General features: G+C 38.1%; 1 protein-coding gene across 3 annotated transcripts in view; it reads right to left on the bottom strand.

Annotated features, from left to right (window-relative positions):
• Window positions 1-1,480: 1,480 nt before the first annotated feature.
• Window positions 1,481-16,904, bottom strand: part of LOC149197788 (uncharacterized) — a 71,602-nt gene continuing 56,178 nt past the window's right edge. For 2 of the 3 annotated variants that reach the window (XM_089405971.1, XM_089405973.1), the window contains 9 exons: window positions 6,000-6,110; window positions 5,731-5,903; window positions 5,081-5,407; window positions 4,823-4,948; window positions 3,945-4,572; window positions 3,497-3,588; window positions 2,480-3,335; window positions 2,262-2,355; window positions 1,481-2,124 (listed from right to left, as the gene is read on the bottom strand). In XM_089405971.1, coding sequence (XP_089262097.1) covers window positions 1,947-2,124; window positions 2,262-2,355; window positions 2,480-3,335; window positions 3,497-3,588; window positions 3,945-4,572; window positions 4,823-4,948; window positions 5,081-5,407; window positions 5,731-5,903; window positions 6,000-6,110 — 2,585 coding nt within the window. In that variant the 3' untranslated portion in view covers window positions 1,481-1,946. The remainder of the gene's footprint in view (window positions 2,125-2,261; window positions 2,356-2,479; window positions 3,336-3,496; window positions 3,589-3,944; window positions 4,573-4,822; window positions 4,949-5,080; window positions 5,408-5,730; window positions 5,904-5,999; window positions 6,111-16,904) is intronic. The other variant, XM_089405972.1, reaches the window with a different exon arrangement.

A 16,904-nucleotide genomic window follows, 5' to 3' on the forward strand; every position in this document is an offset into this window, starting at 1 on the left:
CTTTTTGTTTATTTTTCAGTTGTCATTTTTTTATCATTGCCTATATCAAAGACAGACGACAGCCAACAAGGAAAGTTATCCAAATATTCTGGCAATTAGTTTTTGGGATAATCTATTTAGCAACAGGTTTGTCAACAAGTTGAGAGTGTTTATTGTAAGACTTCACAGAAAAATAACCAAATACAAAAGCCAGATGAAAAAGCAATCTGTTCCATAGACTGTCTTTATCCTAGTGGATATTAAAACACTTCTTCCATATCCAACGCCTACTCAAACCTCCTTCTTCTTCCATATCCAACACCTACCCAAACCTGGTGCAACAAGTAGCATCCAAACGGCGGTTAAATATAACGATACCAAGCATATGGAGGCAACCAATGAATTGGCCCTCTAAGAGAAATCGTTTTCATTTTTTCTATTCGACTCGATACACGGTTGGCCACTGACTTATCTCTATTCAAAAAAATATTGCAGTTTCTCGGATCATCATTGGACAGGCCAATCCCTGGGTCTGGCTTGGATACCATATCAAATTATACACAAATTGAATACTGAGGACTGAAAAGTTCCATAAATTGTATTTATCAAATCATAACATGTCTTTTTTTTCTTTTTTCAGATCTAGGCTTTGGTTAGAGCAAGGTCAGCCCACATATTGGATCGAAGAACTATCCGCTCAACTAATATGAAATACTGTCACCAAGATCATGCAAGAGTTAGTCAAACCTGAATATCCCTTGAGACGATCGTGTAAGACAAGATCGAGCCTGGATATGTCTTGAGACAATTTTTATTCTTCACAATTGTCTCCAATATATCTTCTTATATACACAGAAATGAAGAGAAAAACATAATATACGCTCTTCCTGTTGATTCAGTAATAACTCTACAGTATTTACTGTACTGTGTGTTTGCAAAAATTAAATCACTAATAAATATCCATTGTTAATAATTACGCTAAAACTTCTTGAACTTAGTTGACTACATGTATATGCTAAAGCCATGTTGGGTGCACATATAATAACACAGATTCCATAGTAAAATTTCAGCGGACAATCGCATTGACCTCATGCTTTGCAAATTACCAAATCTTTTTTCCGTTGAAAATATCACTTGTGCCCTCATTTCATGGCAGAGAAATGTAGCTTATTTCACTTCAATTAACCATAATTATGTGGCTGTACATTTTATGTACAGTAAAATTATGTTAAAGATAACAAGAGTTCTTCGTATAAAGATTTTTCCTGACAAAAAAACTTGGTTAAGAAAATTCGTCAATTGGCTAAATTTTGGCCCAAGGAAAACCTATGATAATGTCTAGAATATCAAGCAAAATATTAATCCTCAGTGCTTCCACCACTTGTAACGGACCTAGGGAAAAATGGAAATTGCCAACATGTACACCTCTTCCACAAGAAGAGATAAACATGAGAAAATAAATTATGTTTATGTACCACTCCCTATGAACACATCCAAATAATTAGCTTGGGAATATCACAGGAACATCTCTATTGCCCAATTGCAAACACAAACATACATATTTCCAATTGACTACAGAAATTAGATGCTTCTCGGCTGTTTGTTTGTGCTGCTTTGTTCCCTCTTGCTGCTTCAGCCAACCAGACAGTTTTCAACCTGTTTGAAAGTTTCACAAACCAACTTATCTCTGTTTCCACACAAATCAATTTCCATCAACTTCTGAATGGAAAAGCAAATATCTACTCAGATGCGACTAAAGCCAAGATATGGGGAATGTATCGAAAATTGCATAGCTCCACTTCATTTACACCGTTCTACCCCATTGTACTCAATCAGCAAAAATATTGCGGTGTTTTCTCATTCTTTCTGAATGCTTTCTGGTAAGACATTCCACCATGTTACACATCAGATTTAATCTGGAAGTGAACTCAATGGACAACTCTGACAGCTTTATCTCATAATTTTGCCTAACCATTTCTCGCAATAGAACTCGGTCTCTGACCAAGAGTCCTTGCTTTGTTATTGGCAAGTTCTTGAAAAGGATTGCTGTGCCCACTGGAATCTTTCCTACTGAAGTCATTCATGCCATATTCAAATTGTAATTGTTTGATCTTTTTCCTTTTACCACGGTCATACTCTTCATCCCTACATGAGACAGGATATAATGATTAATGCAAGGCATAGAGACATTCAATAGATATTATGTCAAAAAAATCATTTTTTCTAACAAAATATAGATATCCCAGTACAAGATGTGATTTGAATTTCTAAAAAGTCCCTACCATTCATCCAATATATAGCCAATACTAGTGGATCGCTTGTCCCGAGCTCTTTCAATTTTCGCCATAAAATCACGTGCACCATCCCAGCGGGGAACTGCAACAAGCCATAGTACTCCATTGTCAAAAGAACGCTACATATTTATGTAAGCAATGAATAAAATTTGAAAGTTGCAATAAAATTGATTTTAAGATGTTCAAGAATAAATTCAAAGCTTTACCTGCTGCACCATATAATGTAGACTGTTGTGAAGAAGTATCAAAGATTTCTTTGGTTCTTTGGTTCTCTGGGTAACATGATTCTCTTTCATCTAAGGATCTTCTATTTAACTGCTGGGCAGGAAACGATGTTTTTCCCTTGCTCAGATCAGAGACAACAGAGAGACCCTCTACTTCTTTCCCTGGATAGGGTGTCACCAAAGATTCCTTAATAGTTTTAGAACTTGATTCAACATTGGAAATGCTGCTTATAAATTTACTGCTCGTCAAAACTGGTTCATTGGCTTTTTTTCTTGGTTTTTGAAGCTTGTGAATACCATTTTGCTCAGTTATGGCAAGGCCGCAGCCGTTTTCGGCAGAAACAGTAGTCATTCCAGATATGATTTCATGCGGGCCAGAAGTATGACAACATCTTCCATTTGACAAGTCCATTTCCCTGTATTGTAGCAGTCCCCTTTTATAGGCAGTTGAACTTTGCAATCTTTTCACATTTTCAGGTTCTTTTCCATTAACTGAGTCAACAGAGTGTTTCTTTTTAGACAAATCCCCAGCAGTCTTGATCTGCAGCTTGATGTGCTTCTTTTTATACAAACTTCTCTTCCTTAGTATACATATAGCTCTTAGAAGAAAGTGGTGTCTAGTTAAAGGGTGTGTCTGTAGAAACCAAGGCCATTTTAGATGCTTCTTAAACTTCAATTTTTTGCTTCTGCGAAGATGGTTACTGTCCTTGAGGTTCTCTTCCTGTTTTTGCTTAGAAACATGGTTAGGCTTTGTCATAAGCTTGGATGCTCTATCCAATTTATTTTTTATCAACTCCATTCCATTTTCCTTACAGATAAAGGCATCATTTTGATCCTCCTGCAAAGATGGGATATAGTCATCAAAATAAATAAATATGACACCACACTTAAAGTGAGAAAGGAACAAATCTCAAATGCAAACAAACAAAAAATGGCATCTATAAATGAATCAAACACTGTAAATCCAGAACCATTTTCCAAGAACAGAGGCTTAGCAACCTGATGCTTGTTGCACATCAAATCACCAGCCAGGCCACAACTTTCTAGATGTCCACGAGCAAAACGTCCATTCTTAGCTGCATAATTAACATCTGAATCATTCATGCAAAGTTCAGCAGCCAGAAAACTATTCTACTACCTATTAAAATTAACATTAGCATTTTCAAAATCAGCTCTACATGACACCATGCTTGAGCTAATTACATAATATTTGGCACTATGGAACATGAAATAATTTTTCGCAAAGCCAACACAATAACTTTGAGCCAAAACACATGTATTTATCCTGGCTAACATATCTCGTAACTCCCTCAACTATTCAATAAGTCCAGACAATGTACCAAGAAGTGACGGTACGAAAAGTTTACCACTATTAAATGCAGATGCTGCATAAACTATTTTTGGGAAAATACAAGCCACATAAACAAAAAGATCTAATTGCTAATACCTGTCAAATCCTTCCCAATTTGGCAAACATCACGATGCCTTGAAGCAACCCCAGAAGGTTTAACAGTTAAATGTCCCTTATCATCACCCAGAGTGCTGTCTCTGGAATGTTTAACAACCTCAATCGAATTACCGTTATCCACAGTATCCTTTCCCTTTAGCTTAAGACTGTGTTTCAATATCCCAAATTTATGATCAACCACATAACTATTAGCAGATTGTTGATGAGCCTCAAACATGTTGCTTTTACCTTGATTCACCAATGAATCATTGTTTGCTGTAGTGGCAAGTTGCAATGGCACATCTTGGTTATCTACAGGTTCAGGTACAGGGAATGAGATTCCTGCATTCAGACTGTTTTCTGCACTTTCTAAAATGATATCAGTATTTGCCATGTCACCCATTTTCTTTATTAATTTACTTTTCCTATTCACAGTCTTTGAATAAGAATCCTGTAATTGTCTTTCTTCAGGACATTCACTGTTCAAGGATACTACTTTACAAACTTTAGTATCCTTAACCTGCGATTGAGGACCAACAACTGGCCTGATTGTAGTCCTTTTATCTCGTATATAGAATAACATGTAAGCTTTCTGGTCTAGAACAGATTTTTCACTGATTTGATGAACCTGCAAGCCGAGGTGCCATGAGAATGTAAAGTGTTCCTCTTTGAATAAACAACTGCGAGATAAAAGAAAAGTATCCTCCATTATAGGAAAAAATTCCTCCTTTTAACTCTTTTGTATGTATTTAAAAAACCAATACATATGGATGATTTTAGACAGCAGTAACCCTAAGAGGACAACCAACATTGTAATGCAATTACGTATAAATGCACATCTTCATGATTAATTCAAATAATTAGTAGTAAATGAATACCCGGCTATCGTTCAATGCATGCCAGAGGCCTGTGGATGTACGAATGAAGCAGAAATAATGTCCAGAATGTGTGCTCCAACCTGCATGAACCAGAACACCATAAAGGGTATACTTCAAGTCACCTTCCTGTAAAACACAAAACATGCATTATAAATAAATGTCACTATTCCAGAACTCCATTTGCATGACAGATATGATCATACTTGTTTCCACAAAGAATGTGCTTAAAATAAAAGATCAAAATGACAAGTTACTTACATATGTACTGCTGGCAAACGGTTTCAGGTCCAATGTACACCCAAAGTCAATTTTCTTATCTATTTTTCCTCCAGATCCGCCTGTGCTGAATCGCTTAAGATGAATTGCGAGGATATATGGAGCTTTGTCAATTTTCAGCTGTTTGAGAGCCCTAACTTTTACTTTGCATTGTTCACATTGATACCTTTTCTCCCCCCCATCTAATTGCTCCACTGCAGTGAAATGGGATAGTGCTTTCACCAAAGAGTCTGCTCGATTGATTTGCAGGCTCAAATCTAAAAAAGGATCAAATTTATTGGAAGAATGAGAACACTCTGTGCATTTCACCTGCAGGCCAGGTTGTAACAAGCAATCACAAATTAAGAAGTATACATCTAAACAACATCTTGATGTTCTTAATCTACCAAAGATTAGGGAAAGTTTATTTAAAAGATCAAAATAAAACCTATTTACAAACTAATCTATATACAGAGAAGGCAACTGCATACAGGAAAACAAGGCGCAGTCACTTTCCAACCCCCCAGTCTCTTGTATCAGCAATTAAACAATTAAGATTAAAAAAATAAACTCTTCTAACATCATTCTAGCATTAATCAACCTTGGAAATACAAAGATGTCATGCACTCTTTGAGACTAAAGGAAAGGAATACCTGGCTGATGAGTCGGCCACCAAAAATTTTATGTACAAAGCTTTTCTCATACGCAACTGGTGATTCACTTGTTATCCCTGCAGGTAAACAGCATTTGTGCATTGCTTCCATTAAATTCATCATGTATTCATGGGCATCCTCTTGTCTTGATATCCGGAAATTGCGAGATATACCTTTCGACTGGTCAAGGGTTTCAGATTTTACCAAACATGCATTTCAATTGAGTAATATTGACAAATCCAAATCAAAACATAAACATTTTTGGATACATCGTAAGTTCCTAACAAGAGTCGTAGGAGACAAAATCTTGCCCGATGAATCTAAAGCAATCATGACATGGTCCTGGAGAGCACACATGGCACAGAATCCAGCTACACGGCCTTCAAATATTTAAAAAGAAATGCCCGTCAGTAAAAAGCATGGAATAAACTAATAATACATATACACTAGCCACAAACAAGCTGATTATTAGATTTAACATGTAAAAATAGCTGGAGCACAGATGATACATCACTACCACAGATCACATATAAAGCATGGTCAAATACAAGGGGTGATTTGTGATTGCAACTCTGTGCCTTGTACTAACTTGATGTTAGCTGATTTTACAATAATGAATTTACATGAACATTCTCACATCATGAAGCGAAATCAATAGCCAATCAAGTTGATTCTATTAATATCTTAGATATTCAACTTCATCTCAGTATGAACTTCTGGCAAGGCATTTCACACTTCAAATCAAAGCTTTTGAACCGGTGTTGTGGGTAAGCCAGCTCCCCCACACCCCCACCCCCCCTCAACCTCTCCATCCCATCCCGCACCCAAAGTGCACTCTAGAGTCTAAACAAAAGCAAGTGTGAAGCATGCTCCAGGATCACACAACAAACCCACTTTGGGGAGCATGCTCCAGACCCTAAACGAAATGCTACCTAGAGAATTTGGAATTTTATTTCACTTTTACCACTGAGGCAAATATCAACCTAAAATTATATTTTTAACATTAAAAGTTAAAAGTGGGATCCCTATTTCGGGATGTTTGGTAATGGACTCAGACCCATAGGAATCCTAATAGATATTGAGATTGTTTCCTGTTTTCAGCAATAGTTTTTTGACATTTCGGCATTTTATGCAACAGGACATTGCAAACCTTTCCCTTCTACACCACCGAGTTGGTCAAGGTAGTATTATGTGATCATAACTTAGGATCTAAACTCTGGAAAGAACAATCAAGAAAGTACCTAGGTAACATGTGCTAGTAAAGAGCTTCCCCACCCCATTAATACACAGGGTTCAATTTGACAAGTGCATTGTCTGGGTAAGATACTCAGCAATGTGCCTTAAAGAGCCAAATATGTAAAAATATGCCTTGGAAACAAATTGAATTGAAAAGATTAAGCTTAGTGGGTAAGTTAGCTTATTCCTCGTTGGCATATATAGAGCATCCACAGTTGTGTAGGTGCCATGTAGCTCATGGTGGTGCCCATCCCAGTGTGTAGAAATCTCTGGAATCTCCATTTATTGCGAATACAGAAATTTCACCTCAAAGTAGAGCATACACAGCTGCATAGGTGCCATGTGGCTCATGGTGGTGCCACCCCAGTGTGTAGAAATCTCTTGAATCTCCTTTTATTGCAAATACAGAAATTTCACCTCAAACTTGAGGTTTCCGGATATTTTTTCTGTCACTTTCAGCCTTAGGGCTGAATCTGAAATATTAATTTTCGCAGCAAACACTTCACTTCTCTTTAACCCAATTCACAAGGCAGCCCAACAAACTAAATACCAATCAAGTGTACTTCAATCCCACTAAGTTTCAGTCCTTTAGACACACTTTCCAAACATATAGCAGATCTGAAAAGAACTTATTACAGTATATTATTACGGCAGTGAATCTGCTCCTTATCTTCTAGATAGGTGTTAAATCACTTAACAAATTCAGCTCAATGTTATGTCAAATAAGCATGCATAACAGGTGCTAAAATCTACTCAATCATGAAATAACATAAAGCTGAAATTCAAATCTGCACATACAGAAAGTTTGGACAGCTGGAACATTTCATATATATAGAATACGCAGTACACATACATACCAACAGTTCAAAATATGCTGATACAAGTCAAACTCTACAAGTGCCAGTTAAGACATCAACCAAAATAGCAAACCCCAGTCATCAACTCCTAGCTTATAATCACTCCAGCTAATGTTTGTCACTCCAACAAAGATCCTCAACACGCTAGCATACACACTGGCAAGTCCACCTTGGCACCTAGACTTGCATCCCACAAGTGTAAATGATAGTATTCCTCTATCTTCTCCACACGAAGTACTCCAAGTAATACTAGGGTTTCCAAATGCCACCAAATCCTAACCTTCTTCTCTCACAAGAACTGCAAAATCAAGTGCTCCCTTTGCTCCTCTAGGGTTTATCCCAAACTTTAGCTTCCCTTGTCTTTTTAGGGAAAGACCCTAACCCTAGCCTTTCCTAGAATTCCTTCAAGAAGCATAGCACATAGACAAAGAGAGCAAATACAAATGACGAAGAATACGAAAAGGCTAGTTCGCTCTAACTTTCACATCTCTAACAAAAGGATATGGTTACATGAGTGAACAATGAAAGTTATAAAAAGATTCACTTCTCCCTTTATTTACATGAAAGGGGAGGGAGGCCAACAATAACAAGTGGACCTAACCAACAACAAGCAACCTAAATAATCACTAGATAGACCCACATGTGAAACACTCCAAACCTAAGTAATGCATGTCAAGCTCCACCGCATGCACATCCAACAAGCAAGAGTCCAATGCTCCTCCTCTAAAGGCTGCCAATGCTCCAACATTATCTCTTAAGCTCAGTGTTGCACATATCACAATAATATCAGAATTATTGTGATATTATTGTCAAACCTCTGCGCATCAATATTATCGCCTGAATTTATCGCAATATTTTCTATGCTTTCAAATTATCGCTACACGACACAAATTATCACCCTGCTGCTCAATTCAGTGAAATAAAAGCTCTGAGTTGGGTTTTTTGGGGTCATTTTGGGTTTTATGTTGCTAAGATTGAGCACTAAGGGTAGTGTGAGCCTTGTGACCATTTTTCAACCAGCAAACAAGGGAAAATCCATGGTTTTATTTGCCATTAGCTAAGCATTTGTGGAGTGGAGATCTACTCCAGCATACCATATCCATATTTCCAGGTATGTAAAAAAAATTGCCTTCATTTTCTTTGTTTTCAAGATCTGGTAGAGGGTATGCAATGCTTATTAGATATACCTCTTTTTTGCCCTCTTTGAATGGAGGATTGAATACTTATGTAGCTAGGGTATTTTAATTGGAGCATTTTTATGTTTTTTCAATTTTTTGGATTTGTATTATCTTTCTAAGTTCTCCTTTTTTTGTCCCATAGGTTTACAAATTCAATCAGTGCTCTAGAGTCTACACATTTCAAGAATCAAAATGCCAAAGCCATTGGATCCAATATGGGAGTATGGTCTACCCTATGAGGGTCATAATAGAATGAGGTTAAATTGCAAGTTATGTGGTATGGACATGTTTGGTGGAATCAGCCATTTGCAATACCACCTTGCCAAAATACTAGGGAATGAAGTGGATCTTTTCCCAGCATCCACCCCAGAAATTATCAACATTGCAAACCAATCGATTTTTCAAATGCATAAGAAGAGAGATCAAAAGGAAGAAGCAAGGCTTGAGCTAGCAAATAGATCTACAAACTTCTCAGGAATGGAGGAAAGCAAATCCCCGATCCCACATTTTGCAATGCCTAGCCCCTCAACATCCTCATGTTTGTGTTGACATTCGTGCCTAGGGGGTAACCTTCTATTCGATCAATGGTGAAATCGAAGGAGAAGGAAGAGGCTAACAAAATTGTGGTGAAATGATTTCTATGGAATGACATACCATTCAACATTGCCAAGAACAACCCATTCTACCATTCCATGTTTGAAGTTGCTACCATTGTTGGTCTAGGCTACAAGGGCCCTGTTACCACAAAATCTAGCAGCGCCCTAAGGGGAGAAAACCTACGAGACAACTACTAGACTAAGTGACAACAATGGGACAATGACCCACTATCACCACAGTAAAGGTCCCCTACTCTTTACGGACTTTGACCAACAGGAGGAGTTTCAATATGATTGTGATCATCTATAATAGATATTCTAGGTTTGAAGGTTCAAGGTGATTGAACTAGATCTCATTCGAAGAGAGGCTCAATAAAGATACGAGTCACCAAACAAGCAAACCACTCTCTAAGAAAAACCCTAGAAAAGGAGGTACTAGACCTAGAGTTTTGAGGTTTCTCGATCGTAATAGGCTATGATGCATTGGTTTTGGGGACAAGGGAGCAGCGGGGATGAGTCCCCAGAATGGCTAGAGCACACCCCCAAATTTTCAAGGGATGAGGGGTTGGAGACAACAATATATATATATATATATATATATAGATATATGCAAATTCGATATTAACATTTGTAGTTTTTTCAAGCTAGTATTATGCACAACCCTTACACTCGCAAATTCAAATCTCAAACAATTTGAAAAGGGGTTGAGTGACATTCCATTATAGGCCACTAGACATGAGCTTTAGCTTTAGGAAACTTAAGTGTAACTACTTTAAATTTGTAATAAGGTCCAAGAACAATTTATAAAGGAGAGTTGTCTTTATATTAGTTTTTTTCCTCATACTTCTTGTTAATGATGACTATGTTAAACACAAAAGGCATTCCCTTTTCAATAGGCTTTGAAAACTTTTATAGCTGTGTTGAAAACCACTATAAAATAATTTGATTTTCTAATGATATTAAATTCATATTTTAGATTAAGAAGGGGATTGAATAGGAATTTATTTAAACATTTGGTACTCAATCCAATTCACAATTATCTGATTGCTTTAACAATGCTTGGGGCTGGGATGATGGAAGCACTGAACTTGAATGAGTCCTCGAACCCCACATACAATATGTAAAAGCTAAGATGATCCTAAGAAAGAACAAAAAAAATAACCACAAGGATAATCCTTTTAAAACATTGTATTTTCTGTTTTATTGACATGGAGGGTACTTTTTGTAATTTTACCATTGAAAATCCAATATCTAAATCACTAGAAATCCAAAATGAAACCCATCATACAAAACCCATGTTTTGCACTGCAACTTGTACAAAAAAATTAGATTCAATGCATTCCAAAAAAAATGAATGGGAAAAATGATCATATTGTCCAATCATCAATGTCCATGATTGTCAAAACTGAAGCTTTGTGCCTGGATTATCCCTAAAACCTTCCCAAAACGTCCTTGAAATCTGCCAAAAAAATCCCTGAAATTTGTCTGGAACATCCTTGAAATTTGTTTGGAACGTCTTGGGTATGGCTAGCAAGTCCCCAACAGTTTGGGGACGTTTCCTAAGAGTCCAAGAGTCCCCGGAACATGGGGACGCAAGGTACGTGAGTATTTTTTGGGGGGGATGAGTCCTCATGCAACATAAGTAATAGGTATTCACAAGGTCAAGGCCTGAGAGAAGAAAGGACTTTTTATGATTTATTCCAATGAATACTAAGCTCATACAACCCTTAAAGAAGTCCCCAAGGTGAGAGAAAGACCTAGGTTTTCCCTCTTAGAGTAGCACCTAGGGCAAGAGATTTTATGGATGAAACTCAGGCAGATCCTCACCAAACTTGGAGCATAGGTAACCTAGACCCTGAGCTTGATGTTTGGACCCCAGGATTCCCGAAAAATCACCTCCTTGAAATTTCATTGCAAGCCCTAGATTTCTACCATACCTTTAGGGGACCGAAACTTAGCAAGAGAAAATATAGAGAAAGAGGAGTTTGATCACCAAAATCCTTGGACTAGTGCCTAATCCGTTGGGGTATGGAGTCCTAGATGCGCCAAATTGGCCAAATTTTCCCTTAAGGAGGTCAAAAGTTGATGCCCTAGCTACCAACCTTCAACAATTACCTACTATTAGAATATGGATGTTTCATGAAGAAAAGTAACATTTCATCACTAGGAAAATTCATTGCATGTTATATCATGAGAAACATATGCAAGAACCAACCAAATAACTTCCAAAAAGTTTCTTCAACAAAATTAGGGCACAATAGAATTTACATTAGTTGCAGCAATTACATATATTAGACATTTTCAAGAGAAAGATTTCATCAACAAAAGAACTTACAAGATAATCTTTTATCTTGCAATATATCCATCCATATTCAAGAAGTAGCTCCAACTTCCAAGACAAGTTCAAAAATCGGCTCCAAATATCGTAGTGCATCTAAGATATTCCAATAGCTTCCAAAGAAAAAGTGTGAGTTCTTTTACAAGAGAAGGATCCAAGTGATGATGATGCTCTCTCATAATGAGAGCTAGTTCTATTTATAAGAGACCTTTAGAGGTCAAATTCCTATTCTAAAGCCCCAACATTATTTTAATGTGCAAAAATAAGGCCTTGGTGACAAGCCCACCAAGTAGCTCCAAAAATTATGAATAAACCGTCCAATAGTAGACCGAAATGATGATGTCCTGATGAAACGAGGCCACTGGAAGGCCGCATTGAGTCCTCAAAGTGCCAAAATGAGAGAAAGGGCTCCATAAATGATGCACAAGGGAATGACCCCTTCATTTTCATGTCAGTCATCATGGAGTGCTCCAAAGTGGCTCTAGGGCACAAATACCGATCTTATGGGTCTCCTGGTGAAAGATAGGCATGTAAACTGCTCCAAATGAAGGCACTGACAATGGTGCTTGCCCTCCAATGTCTCAGGGGTGAGACAAACCTCCTTTAGGCCTTGGATCAACTATTAAACTATGTGTACATTGCTAAGCTGGCTAGGGGCAATGATGGTCCAAGTGCATCATCTCGCTAATAATGTGGGGCAATGAACAAGTCGTTGAAGGTGCTAAGGGTGCCCGTGAGATGAAATAATGCTCTATCACATGATAGAGTACCCTAGCTCTCAACGCACCTCCTACAAGTGTCAATATGATCCTTTGTTAGGCTTGGGCCCCAGTTAAGTTTCCAAACCCATGATGAAGCCACCTGCCAATTACACACAAGATCCACTACGTCTCCTCACCATCAGTTACAATAATTCATTAGTGCATCTAAATGAACCAAGCTTGTTAATGAAGGGCACGAATGAGACTTCATAATGGGTTGCCCTTTGGGATTTTCGGCATGTAATAGTGTTACCTCCCTAGGCAGGAGTGGCTAATAAACAACCCTATTAGGTGTTCCCAACCCCTAAAGGGAAAGAAATGTCCAAGGTACATCCTTCAAGTGATAGGGGTCATGTGGATGACAATGAGGTGGATTGGGCCACAGGGGTCTCAAGGCCAAATGCCATGGGTTCAAGGGTGGTAATGATGGGGGATGTCCACGCATTTGGGTGTATAGATGTAGGAGGGAGCAATCATGGTACATGAGTTACACTGAGCTTTATTTTTCCACCCTTCTTCATTTGCCTTTTGCCTTTTCTCGATAAATTTTTTATTATACTGCTCGAGGATTCAAGAGATGAGATCATGTTGTGTATGATATAAGCAATGATTATCCCCTTAAGGTCGGACAATTCATCGCCCACTAGGCGTTGGGAGTCGAGACATGCATTGATTCCTTAATGATGTGGGGGGCACTCAAGGAGCCCTAGGAAACAAGGTGATGGCCATAATGAAGGGGTAGAGCTTGTGTTTGGTTTTTACCTAGGCGTTAATATATTGTCCCGACCATCTTTTGCATTTTGTGATATTACTTTCTTTTGTATGTGGCCATGATATGCTTTTATCCCTTTTCTTAAGTTGCATCAACCTCTGCAGCAACATTTCCAGGCTCAACCCAGACATGTGGACAAAGGGAGTGGGAGAACCAGGGCCTTGTGGACCCAGTGGTCATGTGGACCTAGAGAGGGAAGATGATGAAATAGGGCATGTAATGTGCGGAGGGGAGTGAAAAATGTGAAATGAGAAAACAAGGCCGTGCTACCAAAATCGGAATTTCCCAAGTAGTGCCCATCCTTGAGCTATAAGCCAATAGGGGAGATCCCACGGGACTAGGGTTGAGGATTAACCCCCCATTTTAAGGTGAGGTAACAAGAGTACAGTCAAAACCCTTCCTTCTTCCAAGTCACCCAATAATCCATACCCAATGTACCCAAGGAAAAACAAGCATAAGAACCAGATTGCACAATGAAAAACATACATTTAGTATCGGATGGCCCACCTTCAAACATATGCTCTCAACAGATGGGCGAGGGGGCATATGATTAGCTCAAGGAGCGAAGATCAACTAGCAGGACATATCGGCTACATTGGCCACTATGAGGGACTGCTAGCTACCGGCTGAAGACAAATCTAGGAGACAAATTCTCCTATGGGGTCACCCACTAGTGGTGGGTAACATCTAGCTCCAACTAGGACATGAGCTCTCTGTGGAATGTACTAGCCATGTACTTGAACGGTCGTGAAAACACCAGCGATCCTCTGGGACTGTAGACCTATATCCTGCACATCACAAACAATTGTTGGAAGCATCTATCCTGGGCATACTTTATCGCCCATGTTTTCATCAAATAATAATAAAAACCATACAGTAAAATAAAATTTCGGCATGGAGGATTTTGTGATTCATGATTAAAGTAAAACTCTTCTAGATAAATCACATCAATGTTTTAGGATCGACGCACTTTGAACCCTTGTTGAGGTTCATCATCAAGACATGTTTAATTTAGAATAAAATTTATTTTAAGATGCAAGTTTAATCTAAATGCACCTAATCTAGCATAAGAACGTGATATGATGATGTTAGCTATACAAAAATCAGTATGCAATGCAACCTACGCTAACATGTGTGGCTACATTATATAGTCATATAGCCAATGTAACGAACATATCAATAGATCAATATAAAAACACTTGCCCCTATGATTACTCGTGATAAATCTAAGAGCAAGGATAAGAATAATCATACGAAGGATCACAAGGGTGGGAGGTGGGAAAATAAGAGATCTATACATCATGGAAAGGAGAAATCTATTAAGGGAAAGACACAAAGCTTGCAAAACTGAATCCTTTCCTATAAACACAGAATGGAGGATTGAATTACCAAGCTTATAAATTCCATGTCATGGACCTCCTTAGTGATGTCGTGCCTCATAGTTGCCTTTAGGTCATGATGGGAAGAAAAATGGGGTAGCTGGTATGGATAATCACAACAACTAGGTTGCTCAATGTGAGGATCATAATGGAAAGGAAAAATCATCACAGGTTCTTTATTTCCACAACATGGCTGGGAAACATTAACAATCATCTCATCTTGATGATATGAGAGATAAGGTAGGACAAAGGTCCTATCAATATCATCATCAGTATTATAAATAGGGTATTTTTCAAAGTGACAATTAATCACCTCCCATTGTCCTTCTTTAATGTGCAAGTGATCTCCAATGTCATCTTCTAAGAGGGGAATGTGATCACCTTCCCTTTTGACGATGTCAATAGGTACATTAGTAACATCCTTGAAAAAGGGAGGGATAATTTTAATGTCACCTTCTTTAACAATGTTGTAAACAAGGTCACTGTCGAAATGGTGGCTACTCATATCCCATTTTACCTCTTGTACTAAGAAATCATAAACATCAACCTCTAAGGACTCGATGGGATCACCCTTTTCAAGGTTCTCAAAAGATGCTTCATCATTAATAATATCCTTGAAAAAGACTTGGCTAGTCTTAACTTTACTTTCCAAAGATCCATTTTTATCATACTCTTCCTCATCCTCTTTGTTGTCATATCCAATTCCCCAATTGGCAGCCCAAAAATCATTCATATGTCCCTCATCAACTTGACTACCTAGAGAATCATGATCTTTTGGAGTTGTGGCTTTCTCAGAATCCTCCCACTCCCTTGGCTCATTTGGCTCTAGCATTTGATGGTTCTGCTGCGAACTATGATGTTTTTCTTGAATAGCATCACCAAGAGTGTTCACTACATAGTTTTGGTAATAAAGTTCTAGGAAAAGGACATCCATAGGATTTTCTTCATATTCACACCACATCTCATAGAGCTTTCCCCTTTCTTCACAAAAATTGGATAGGAGATCCTTATCCTCACACTCTTCTATTAGTTGCTCGTAATACTTCCTATATTCATCCATCCTTCCTTGTATCACTTGAAAGCTTATGGGATCTAGAGCATCATCATAATCTTGGGAAGAAATGCTTTCTAGTTCATAATTCTCTTCTTCAATATGGTCTTTGAGGTCTCCATCAATGGCCTCATCTCAATGATTTGAAAGGGGACCCTTTTCTTCCTCGTGGTCCTCCTCATGTTCACTAAAGGCTTTCTCAAATGTTGTGTCAAGGTTTGACATGCTTCTTCAATGGTTTGAAAATTTGGTCATTTATGCAATAAGAAGCATAAAACCAAAATAGAGAAAGAGGAAATGCTTCTAGGTTCACACGATTTAAGCCAATTAGCATCAAGAGCAATAGATAAGATAAAAATTCCATCGTGTCATGAACCTGAGTTATATTGCGTCTTGAGATATACCTTATGAAATTTATTATATGATTGGCTATGAAAAGTGGACTCTCATCGCATGTCAGCATATCCCTCATGTGTTTGTAACTTGGATATTGTGGAATCCATGGTATATCTATGGCAGGAAAATGCTCAATCAACATGTTATTTTCTATATGTTAATGACATGGGAGTCACCAGAAGAGGATGTATATATTGTCGTTGTAAGAAACTCCTCTTCAAATATTGGAGCTAGGAGGGAAACTTCCTTCCTCCTCGGCAATGGCACCAAAAATGTTACCACAAAATCTAGCAGGGTCCTAAGGGCAGAAAACCTATGGGACAACTACGAGACTAAGTGACAACAATGGGACAATGGCCCACTATCACCACAACCAAGGTCCCCTTCTCTTTACGGACTTTCATCGATGGGAGGAGTCTCGATATGATTGTGATCACCTATAATAGATATTATAGGTTTGAAGGTCCAAGGTGATGGAGTTAGAGCTCATTCAAAGAGAGGCTCACTAAAGGTACGAAACTTGAAAGAAGAAAAACACTATCTAATAAAAACCCTAGAAAAGAAGGCACTCGACCTAGGGTTTTGAGGTTTCTCGATGGTAATAGGTATT

Source organism: Pinus tabuliformis, chromosome 2_2 (genome assembly GCF_031772625.1).
Source record: "Pinus tabuliformis cultivar Carrire ecotype Pingquan chromosome 2_2, CPIR1, whole genome shotgun sequence".
In the NCBI taxonomy this organism is placed as follows: Eukaryota; Viridiplantae; Streptophyta; class Pinopsida; order Pinales; family Pinaceae; genus Pinus; species Pinus tabuliformis.